Source organism: Setaria italica, chromosome V (assembly GCF_000263155.2).
Source record: "Setaria italica strain Yugu1 chromosome V, Setaria_italica_v2.0, whole genome shotgun sequence".
Lineage (NCBI taxonomy): Eukaryota > Viridiplantae > Streptophyta > Magnoliopsida > Poales > Poaceae > Setaria > Setaria italica.
The window spans coordinates 6,945,331-6,957,303 of NC_028454.1; the positions used below are offsets into that span (position 1 = coordinate 6,945,331).

Below are 11,973 nucleotides of genomic sequence, written 5' to 3' on the forward strand. Positions count from 1 at the left end.
GACGAGCTCGTCCGTCCGATCACCGCTCGCGTACTCGTCGGCCGTCTATATAAGCCGCCAACTTCCAACAGCAGGTATCTGAATTTTCTCGTTGAGGCAATAGGAAGACAGACACAAGAAATGACGGGCACGCTTCTTCCTCCTCGGCGTGCTTCTCGTCATCGTCCTCCTCCTCCTCCCCTGCTCTCTTCGCCGCCGCCTGGTTCCCGTCCAGCCTGAAGGAAGAGGCCATCAGCCTCTCCGTCCGCGGCCTCACTTACCCTGGGTACGTGATCCTTGTGGAGCAGGAGAACCGCTCTGGAGCACGGTCCACTTCAAGACAGCCAAGACGTCCCGGGCTCGCTTCTCCGTCGGCGACCAGGCGAAGCTCGAGAGCAAGAACCGCCGCTCATGGTCTGGCGACGTCACCGTCATCGAGGATGACGCAATTCAACTCTGGAAAATCCTGCAGATTCGCGTGCCATCTGCAAGAGGTGATTTCTCTTCCCGTTCTTGATGTTCCTGCAAGCAAATGTGGATTTCCGTGAATCGAATCTTTTTTCATCTGCATGCCTCTTCCATTTTCCCCCGTCTCTTTCTTCCTTTTCGTTTCTTGGATTTCTTCCGAACTCTGAAGTTACGGTTTCTTGATGTCTGAACCAATTCTATTCATCGCAGAAAGAAAGATCGTGCTAAACCATCCAACAATGTTCTTGTCATGGTTAATCAGGTCAGTAGTCTGCCTGAATTTTCTAGCCAAGCAGAGAAATTATTTAGCTCAAACATAACATATAAATAAAAAATTTCTCCATTGTAACTTATTTTAAAAATAACTAATTACATAACTCCATTTCATCTTATTATCTCTATGTACCTCAGTTTATCTCGCTCATATTTGCAAATGACTAAAATATGAACAAATTATATTTTTTCTATAATTTATTTAGCTCATATTTGTGAAGTACTAAACTATTAAATTATTTCTCTAACCTCATATCAATTTATTTGACTAATACGAAATATAGCATCCAAAAATTTGCAGCTTATTCTAAAACTTACAATTATGAGCTCTAAATAACACATGCATATAAATGAAAATTTTCTCCATTGTACCTTATTCTAAAAATCACAAATTACTCTAACTCTAAAGCATAAAACTTAGTATGCTAACTATGTATCAAGGGAGGATGAAGTTTCTAACCTTTAGAACATTTGAATGAGTGAAATCCCCACGAAATGGTCAAAAATCCAGTAACACTTCCCCTTTTCACCATGAATGGATGAAGCCCGAGCCGGAGGAAATGGCTCACGAAGAAGGAAGAAGACGCCTGACGCCTGATTTATAGGAGGAAAGTTAGTACCGGGTGGAGCTTTCATATTAGTATCGGGTGGAGGCTCCACTTGGTACTAAATGGGTGATTTTTAGTACCGGTTAGAGCCCCAAACGATACTAAAAGGGATCACGGGAGACTCTTGGGGAACTAACCGTTAAACCTGGTACTAATACTCAAATCAGTACCAGTTCAAAAACCAACTAGTAAACAGGGCCGATGTTCAGTTTTTATGGTGATTAGTACGTAGATAAGTAGAGTTGACAGCGGAAAAGCAAGATCGCGCGAGCGCGCTGCCCGCCGATAGAGGTGGGCCCACTTGTATTCAATGGTATTCAGTTGAATACCCATTATTTTTGAAAAAAAGTTCATATATATAGTGTATTCTAGGTATATGTATGGAAAAAACAAAAATAAAGATACAGTGAAACAAAACAAAAAGGCCCACCGACGGACATCTTCCCTTTCGAGCTCTCCATGGCCCAATTTGCCACTCGGCCCACTCGCCACTCGCCCTCTCTAATCAGCTAGGCCACGCACAGCAGAGACGCACAGGCACCTGGGCACAACACGTACAAACCACACATCCTGACATCCACATCCAGGCGCCTCTGCTTCAACCCTAGCCGATGGCGGCTGGCGGGGAGGGTGGAGCTCGGCGACGGGGAGGGGGAGAGTGGAGCGCCGGAGCTCGGAGGCTTGCGTCGTTGCGCGGAGCGGCGGTAGCGGCACCGCAGCAGCTGCGCCACCTACTGGACGAGGATGGTCGGGCGCCGGGCGGCCGGCGCTATTGGACGGCCGGCGGGCGGCGCCGCGGCGGCGCGCTCCTCCGCGACCCGCGTGGCCTCCGCGTGGCGTGTGACCGCGTCCCGGACTCCCCGTGACCCATCCCCGACTGCGTGGCTTGGCTGATTAGAGAGACCTGATTCCTCTGATTGTTTATGAAATTGTCAAATTAAGGTGAGCATGTAGCATATAATTTTTCTCAATTGTGAGCAGAGCATGCACTTTTGTGATCATTCATGTCTACTAGCAAACATGTTGACCATTTAGGCCTACCTTTTCCATTATTTTTTTCCAAGAATACGTAGGACAACTGCGTATCTTTATATTAAGAAGAAGAGAATAGTTCAAATTACAATACGGGCCTCCCGGGCACACGCACATGGTTCAGTTTTCATAGGTATTACATTTCGGAAACAAACAACCGGAGGGCTGTGGCCTTAACACGTTATCAATTTTATTAATCCATGATACTACCACTTAATTCTGTGTTATAAAATAATAATTTAGGCTGTCATTTTTTTTTCTTGCCATCTTCAATTTTATTAATCCAGACAGCCGCCAGTCCTCCGCAGGAGCGCGTCGTCGACTGGGCCGGCCTTCCCATCGATCTCCTGGTATGCATGTGCCGGCACCTCAGCGCGCCGTCGCCGGCCGCGTCTGCTTCCGTGCCGCGTGCCGCTCCTGGAGGGCAGCCGACGACGATCTCCAGGACCAACGCGCGGCGGCGAGGATGCCGTCGCCGTGTGGCGACAATATCGAGGACCAACGCGCGGCGCCGAGTATGCCGCCACCGTGGGTGGTCATCCCCCACGGCGCTGGCTGCAGCAACGCTTTCACTCTCCTCTCCGTCCCGACCATGCAGGCCTTCCGCTGGACGCCGCCGGGCGGAGCGGGGCTCCGCTGCGTCGGCGCCAGCGGCGTTTGGATCGCCAGCACGTACATCGACGGCGACCGCGCGAGCCATCCGGCTCTCGCTGCTGAACCCGCTCACGGGCGTGCGCGTCGACGTGCCGGCCACCTTGGGCTGGGCCCGCGTGCCAACGTGCTACATTAGCTAGGAGGAGGAGATCTCCCTGTGCAACGCTGTCCACAAGGTGGCCTTCTCGCCCAGCCCCACCGAGCACGACTTCGCCTTCACGGTAGTGACCCGCACCCGCCGCCCGGCCGGCGGCAAAGCCGTAGTGTTCACCAGGGCCGGTTGCGGCGGCTGGTGCGCACTCGCCGGCCTCGGCCGCTTGGAACCCGGCGGCGACTACAAGAGGGTCGTGCTGGATGTCGCGTACCACGGCGGCAAGTTCTACTACATGAACATGCGCGGCGAGGTGTGGGTGATCGACATGGCCGCGCCGTCCCCCTCGCCGGCGCCGCTCGCCACGTTCGCCGCGCCCACGATGGCGCCCGGCCTCGTCGATGGCCGCCACCATTTGGGCACCTCTCCTTCACCGGCGACGTCGCGCGCGCTCCACGTGGTGTGCAGCTCGATCCAGCTGTGGTACTCCTCGCCTGCCGTGGATATGCTCGTGCAACGTTACGACCCGAGCTGCGCGGAATAAGGGTCGTCGCCGCCGTCGCCGTGGGCGCAGGCAACGTGCCTGCGCGGCTACGCCTTCCTCATCGGTGACCTAAACCAGACGCTGTCCATGCGCGCGGACGGCGACGACGGAGCAGGCCTGACTCCGTGTACTTCACCAACATCCCGCTCTGCTCTCTTTTCGCAGAATCATGGGGGCGCAGCCACGGCGACCCGTGGGTGTTGCACTTATGATGATTTATGATGATTTCATCAATTTTAAAATCTATTGCATAATCTCTCTCATGTGATTATAAGTGTAAGGTCTGCGTGTGTGTGAGAGCGTTTTCATTTGCACTTTTTTTGATCAGAAGCAATAGGAATGCAATCGCTTTTTCTATACAATGTTCTAATATAAAATTCAACGACAGTTATTAATCTTTTATTTGAATATACATTATAAATATATCACATAAAAATCATATTTATTATTATATAGTGTGATAATATGTATAGATGGGACTTTCTACTTATCTTATGACAGATTGAACCATTAACATCCAAAGCCCTAGTCTGAGCCGAGTTCATCGGACAAAAAGAAGACCGCACGAATCCCCAATTAAATTAAACGCTAATAAATTTGACATATACCTTCTGACAAATACGTGCCCAGATCTATATAGCAAAATTCTATAAACATTATGCCAAAGCAGCCACAAGTCGGAAGTTGTTTATTTAAACAAATGTAGAGCCTTCTTCGAAATCAGACCCGATCATGAGCTGTCGAACCGATGAACTCGACCTGACCCATCCAAAAAATACCCGACCTGACCTAACCTAATCAATGTGTTGGGTCGGCACGGGTCATGATTTACGACCCGTCATAAAACACCAAGCTAGGCACGGACTATTTTTTAACCGAAATCCAAAAAACCGACCCAATCCAAAAAAATATAAAGAAAATTTAGGTTTACCCCGACCCGACCATGTCTTGGGTCAGGCTCGAACTATAAACATTGGGTCGGGTCAAGCCGGATCAGACCGAAAGGAAAACCTGACAATTTTTTGTACCCAACCCGAACGTGATCCAACCCAACAAATGATGTCTATTCCAAATGAAACAAACTAAACAAAATCATGGTGCATCCATCCTTGGGAGTCAAACGGTCGTGCGATCGTAGCTATTCCAAGTCACTTCCCAAAGCAGCTCGGTGCACTAGCACCTCGATCCTTCCCAAATGGAATTCATACGGCTGCAAGCCAAGTCCCAACCCACGAGCCCCTTCACTTTTTGCTCCCCTCCTCCCCACTGCAAGAGGCCGTGCTCCTCCCTCCCTTCTCTGGTCGCCGGCCGCCCCAAATCTCAGATTAGATCGATGTGCCCCTGTGGCTCCGCGGAAGGGCCGTCCCATGGGGGTACGGCGCTCGGCGAACGAGGCCGGGGGACTGGCGCGGTGGTGCTGGTCCAGCGGTGCCGCCGCGCGGACGGCAAGCTGGAGCGCGCGGAGCGACCCGTGGCGCGGGCGGCGGCGGCCGCCGCCGCCGCGGCGGAGAGCGAGAGCACGCCGACCCCCTTGGCGCTCGACGCCCAGGAGCAGCACCGCACGCCGGCGGCCAGTGCCGGTCGGGTCTCGCGAGACTTCATCTGGGCCGTCCGCCAGACTTCATCTGGGCCGTCCGAGCATAACGGCAGGTAATGCCGTCCGTCCGATCAGAGCTCTCGTACTCGTCGACCGTCTATATAAGCCGCCGACTTCCAATTTTCATTGCAGCAATAGGACCAGACAGACGGAAACAGAACAATGGAGCGCGCTTCTTCTTCGGCGTGCTCCTCCTCCTCCGGCTCCTCCTCTGCGCTCTTCGACGGCTGGTTCCCGTCCAACCTAAAGGGAGAGCCCATGAATCTCTCCATCCGCGGCCTCACTTACCACGCCCACGTGAAAGTTGTGGACCAGGAAGAACCGCTTTGGAGCACGGTCCACTTCAAGACAGCCAAGAAGTCCCCAACTCGCTTCTCCGTCGGCGACCTGGCGAAGCTCGAGAGCAGGAACCGCCGTTGCTGGTCCGGCGACGTCACCGTCATCGAGGACGACGTAACTCAACTCTGGACAATCCTACAGATTCGTGTGCCATCTGCAAGAGGTGATTTCTCTTCCTGTTCTTGTTCCTCCTGTTCTTGATGTTCCTGCAAGAAAATGTGGAATTCCGTGAATCGAATCTTTTTTAATCTGCATGCCTCTTCTTTTTCCCCCACTTCTTTTTTCTTTTTCGTTTCTTGGTTTCTTCTTAAGCTATGGTTTCTTAATGTCTGAACCAGTTCTATTCATTGCAGAAAGCAAGTTTTTGCTGAAATCAGCCAACAATGTTCTTGTCATGGTTAATCCTGTGGGTAATCTGTCTGGATTTTCTAGTCGAAATGAGTTGAGAGATTCTACCAAAGATCCTAGTAAAGAAAGTGAAGCAAAAAGGATCAGAGTTGGTATAAATGGTATGCTGCATCTAAATATTTATCTAAAACAATAACCACAAAAGCTCAAACTCTTCTGATTGAATCTGTTACACGATGACTAGGATTTTCCCAAGTTGGTCGGATTCTTGTCGAAATGGGACTGCAGAGCATTGATGTACAAGTTGTTGCTATCAATGACCCTTCAATCACTCTTGATCATATGGTAAATAGCAGCACCAGACTGTAGTTCTGTTCTGTTAATTTTTGTTTCACAAGGTAATTTTGTATCATATCTTTTCAGGTCAAAATTTGGAAAAGTACAAACATAGGTATTGCAAAGAAAGATCATCAGACATTGGTCTTTGAGAAAAGGTATTATAAAAAAGACAAGAGTGTGAAGGAGGGTGAGAAAATTAAGATCAATGTTCTGTTGGAACAGATGGAAGTCACTGTTTTCAGGTACGGACTGACTTGTGTCTAGTTGCTATGTCTCTTGATATGAATGATCTGCTGGAAATACATGGTTTTTGCATTCTAGGGAACAAAATCAAGTTCCTTGGGAACAAGTGAATGCTGATTTCGTGGTGGAGTACAGTGTTAAGGTGGATGTTCAGTCATGATCTTATTGAATTTCATGTTTCGTTTCCCCTGCGTGGTTTTCTTGTCAATCATTGTGTTTAATTACTAAATGTCTTGCTCATCTTTATATCAGGCTCAGATCTCTGACAAGAATGAAAACTGGAACAGTTGCCTAAGATGCCTTCCCATGGTATTTCCTATTTCTGTTCCTCCAACTGTATTTGGTTCCTGCCCAGCACCTCTTGCCTGTTAACTTTTTTGACGAATTAAATGTAATAATGTAGGAAATCATATCTTTTGGATTACATGTGGATGAAGCAATCAGTAGACTTCACTTCAGCACAGGTACATTCATCGCAAGATTTATGTGAAAGACGTTTTATTATGTTTTGTACCCTGATGCTATCATATTTGTCTCATATCAAATTTCAGATAATAGGGAGAGTGCAAAACGGGCTGCTACCTTTTCTATTGTTACCAGAAGCACAGTTGCAGCTAAGGTAATCAACCTTACATTCACCTGAATTTCTGTTGCTTGTTGTTAAATATCTATCACTTTCATTATATATAGTAGACCTGACAGTTTCTAATACAAGAGGGTATAGAGGTTCCCTAAGTAATCTGCATTTTTGATCCGTGGAAATGTCGTTTGATTTTGATATGACGTTGCTTGTATTTGCGAACTATGATCTATGGCATTTCAATTATTAAACATTGGTTTTCAATTGAACTTCAGGCTGTCTGCAATGTCTTCAAGGAATGGGATGAACAACCCACAAGCTTGCTTTTTCATGCAAATGCTGTTGTTGATAGACCGGTTCATGTTGATGATTCAAGTGTTGATCTCAAAGTCACGTTAGAGAAGGCTGAAGGCTGCAGTGGCACTAACAGTATTGCTACCAGGTAAGTTTATATTGTAAAAGTAAAATGTTTTAAAATGAACTGCAACTATGATGATGTATGTGATTTTAATATATGTATATACATATATAGGTTCTGTGCTGATGATATGGATGGCGCGCATCGACTCAGAGGAATCTTTAGCTGGTGTGTGGATATTGTCCGCTGCGTGCCGGTGGGAGGCTGTCGACTGGAGTTAGTCTGAGAACTTTGCAACTTGAAGCTGTGTCTGCACCTCGGACCTGTTTGCTCCAATGACAGGCAGTCTGTCAAGAAACAGTTGCTGTTGGTGCAGTGTAGAGATTAGTGGATTGACTCGAATATCTTTGTAGTTGTGCCCCGGTAACCCTTGTAGTGTTTCTGAATTCTGATACTATGTTGGTGCCGATTCAGTATAGGGATTGACACGTTCTGTCCCTTATTGGGATCCCTTCTGTAACTGTAAATGTCAAATTTGCCTTTTGTCCTGCAATGCCAGGAGCTATGTCACATTGATGCCAAATAGTTTTTGTATAGTTGAATGATAAAGCATAGATCAGTGCCTTACATTGATTTAAGTTTACTGCTTGCAGTTGCATTATAACCTTGCACATTGTTTTTTATTGTTTGCTCGACTGACGGATGCCATGGGAGTCTATCTTTTCTTTTTATTATTATTGTTGTTGAAAGACCCGGACAGTTGCCGGCATGCCATGGGAGTCTATCCCGCGAAGGATCAGCTCCCGGGCATAATTGCTAAAGGTCGCTAAAGCGTGTAGAAGCAGACATGAAAATGCTGCCGTCTTCTTGACAGTCAACGCATGCGTTTCCACCATTGCAATTCCCGTTCCGAGATCGATCGGTTGCTGCGCTGACACCGTAAAGATAGGCTCTGTTTGCAAAGGGTCAATTAGATGATCCAAACGTCCCCTGCCTGCACCAATCACATCTACGAACCTATCCCGAATCACAAAGCCCCATCAATATGCTAGTACCGCAGCCTTACTTCCTTGATCCTCTTCTCTTACTGTATTTTATTTCTCCCATTCTAGCAGAGCCAAAACAAAGCAACTGCTTCAAGCTGTCAGTTTCAGAACAAATTGCGCTACTTCTTTTGGAGGCCGAAGATTACATTCCTGTTCTGGCAATAGCCCTGCACGGTGTAGTTTGCTGGATGCCTTTGGTATTGTGTTAGGGGTATTCGATTGGGTCAGGTTATGGGCTTTTGTCTCAACAGGGCCGGAGCCTACAGGCCGAACATTACAATTGTCTCTCTTTTTTTTATGGCTAGGCAAACAACAAATGAATCAAAACAACTACAAGACCTCACCGGGTGGCTGGATTGGGACGCCAGCACGCACCGAACTTATCTCAAACAACTTCTCTAGCTGTTCGAATTAGAACATCAACATGAGTCGCATACCGATCGGTTGGATTGGGACATCAATGCGACCGGACCTCTCGACTCAGCCATACCACACTCCTTGTTGATCAGCGTGTGTTGGTGCACGTTAGTCCTCTCTGCTAGGTTTGTGACATCAATGGAAACTGAGGTTGGCGGACATGTAACGTAGAACACGGAGAAACGTATAAAGTGTGAAAACGAAGAGGGATGAAAAGAGTTCCTGTTGCAGACAAATTCATTTGCCCTTTGGTCCAATAGACATTGGGCGTGTATTTCCCCGTGCATCAAATTGAGTTCGGATTCGGATCGTTATGCGGCCAAATTTGTTTATAAGACTTTATATAAAGTAAGTACAATCCGTGTCAATTATTTCAAAAAAAAAGGTACAATCCGTGTCGTAGTAAGTCGTAACCTTGTAGGTTGAAGCATCTAATAACTTGGAAATACCGGGATATTCAATCCAATAACGCAGTTCTGTTACGAACAATCAGTAGACCAGTACGTCGAGTTTGACTGCGGAGAAGCAACATCGTCAATGTCGAGCGACGACGGCCAGATGGCCGGTCCTCCGCCGGCGCTCGTCGTCGACTGGGCCGACCTGCCCACTGATCTCCTGGCACGCGTGTGCGAGCTCCTCAGCGCCGTCCCCGGCCGCATATGCTTCCGCGCCGTGTGCCACTCGTGGAAGGCAGCCGCCGACGACCTCCAGGACCAACGCGCGGCGCCGAGGATGCCGCCGCCGTGGGTGGTCATCCCCCACGGCTCCGGCTGCACCGACGCCTTCACGCTCCTCTCCGTCCCGACCATGCAGGCCTTCCGCTGGACGCCGCCGGGGGGAGCGGGGCTCCGCTGCGTCGGCGCCAGCGGCGGGTGGATCGCCGGCGCGTACATCGACGGCGACTACGCCATCCGGTTCTCGCTGCTGAACCCGCTCACGGGCGCGCGCGTCGACGTGCCGGCCGCCTTGGGCTGGGCCCGCGTGCCAGCGTGCTACGGTAGCCAGGAGGAGGAGATCTCGCTGTGCAACACTGTCCACAAGGTGGCCTTCTCGCCCAGCCCCACCGAGCACGACTTCGCCGTCGCGGTAGTGACCCGCACCCACCGCCCGGCCGGCGGCAAAGCCGTAGTGTTCACCAGGGCCGCCTGCGGCGGCTGGTGCGCACTCGCCGGTCTCGGCTGCTTGGAACCCGGCGGCCACTACAAGAGGCGCGTGCTGGACGTCGCGTACCACGGCGGCAAGTTCTACTACATGACCATGCGCGGCGACGTGTGGGTGATCGACATGGCCGCGCCGTCCCCCTCGCCGGCGCCGCTCGCCACGTTCGCCGCGCCCACGATGCCTCCCGGCCTCGTCTACGGCCGCAAACACCTCGCCTTCGCCGGGGACGGCGCGCTCCACGTGGTGTGCAGCTTGATCGAGCGGTGCTACTCCACGCCGCCTGCCGTGCACATGCTCGTGCAACGTTACGACCCGAGCTGCGCGGAGCAAGGGTCATCGTCGTCGCCGTGGGCTCAGGCGACCTGCCTGCGCGGCTATTCCTTCCTCATCGGCGACCTAAACCAGACGCTGTCCGTTCGCGTGGACGGCGACGACGGAGCATGGCTGAGGCCTGACTCCGTGTACTTCACCAACATCCCGCTCTGCTCTCTTTTCGCAGAATCAACGCGGTGCAGCGAAGGCGGCGCATGGGTATTCAACTTGGCCACCGGCGACATTAGGCGGCCGACGACGGGGGAGGGCAGGTGCAGGAATTACGAGGCGGAGGGGGACTGGGGTTTGGAATCTAACAAGTGCGTTTGGATTATGCCTTCCATGCGATGATGCATGCAAGTCCCGCCGATAATTAGTAATTATAGATTTTTTTTGTTTTTTGAGGTTTAAAGTTTTTCTACGCAGACATTAGCTATATTTAGGTATATAGAAAAATTATATACTTAGAGAAATCAAAACGACCTACTATTAAAGCATAGCTCCATTGGCAGAGGTAGAGCTGGGAATTACACTTAGAGGGATAAAGGCAAGCCAAAACATCTCGAGAGATAATAGATTTGTTTGGGATAATGTCTACGATGGTTGTGATAGTTAAAATTGGACAATTAGAAGACTAATTACAAGAAAAAAAATATTATTTGAAGGCTAAATGAATAGTAATTAGCCTAAATAATTAGTGATTAGTTTAAATAAATGATGATTTAGTAAATAGTAACCTTGGTTACATGGATCGTAAGGGGGCAAGGCCCCTGCCAGGCCCCTTGGCTCCGCCCCCGTCCATTGGTCATGTCCACGTGAGACTCAACATGGACGCTCGTGATGTGACCATCCATAATAGCTAGGAGGTATATATATAAGTATGGTATACAATATGCATTCATACATTTACAAAGGTACATCTACATTTGAACTATGTTTTAAAATACGTATTATATTTTAAATTTTTTAAAGGGTGATGCTTATAGGTGAGACTTAAATTTCTCCCTCACGAACTCAATATACCAATCTATGAGGGGAAAAAATCTAGATTTTTGAATGAAATCATGCGCAGGACGTAAACGATCGTTCAAGGATATTTTTGTGCCCAACCTACCGCCAGCCCCATCAGCTTCATCCAACAGCACGCTGCTGACCTCACCGCCCACGCCCTCCCACACCCTGAGCCCCACAACCCTGCCGACGGGGAAGGGCAACATTAGATGTAGGCGAGCCGTTGCCAGACCTCGCAACCGAGGCTCGGCGGAGGCATCCATTGCAGATGGAGGAGGGAGAGGGAGCGGTCATTATGAAGATGATGGAGGCGGCGAAAGGGAACAAGCACGATCGGCTATGCAAAGGAGGGAAGAGGAGAGGTCGACTTTCCATATTTAGCCCTTGAGAAAACTTTATGGGCAGATTAGTAAAAAAATTAGATATCTAATTTTACATATGCAGCTAGAGAAGATCATAAACTTTTTGTTTCTGAAAATATCCACCCTTTCTTTCAAACACTCCAGCCTCCACAGCATTATGCTCGGCTTGCCTCCTCGAGGAGGGGAAGCGCTTTAGGTCAGTCTCAATGCA

At 49.4% G+C, this 11,973-nt stretch overlaps 2 protein-coding genes across 2 annotated transcripts; both read left to right on the forward strand.

Moving 5' to 3' along the window:
- The first annotated feature begins 4,877 nt into the window (after positions 1-4,877).
- On the forward strand, positions 4,878-8,062 carry LOC101763009 (glyceraldehyde-3-phosphate dehydrogenase GAPC2, cytosolic-like). The gene is made up of 10 exons (XM_004971553.2): positions 4,878-5,748; positions 5,939-6,094; positions 6,178-6,278; positions 6,357-6,514; positions 6,594-6,657; positions 6,768-6,824; positions 6,919-6,979; positions 7,067-7,134; positions 7,371-7,537; positions 7,628-8,062. The coding sequence occupies exons 1-10, from the start codon at positions 5,409-5,411 to the stop codon at positions 7,737-7,739; spliced, it is 1,284 nt and encodes a 427-aa protein (XP_004971610.1). The 5' UTR covers positions 4,878-5,408; the 3' UTR covers positions 7,740-8,062.
- Positions 8,063-9,453: 1,391 nt separating this feature from the next.
- On the forward strand, positions 9,454-10,740 carry LOC101763413. Its single transcript, XM_004971554.1, has one exon. The coding sequence runs from the start codon at positions 9,454-9,456 to the stop codon at positions 10,738-10,740; it is 1,287 nt and encodes a 428-aa protein (XP_004971611.1).
- The last annotated feature ends 1,233 nt before the right edge of the window (positions 10,741-11,973 follow it).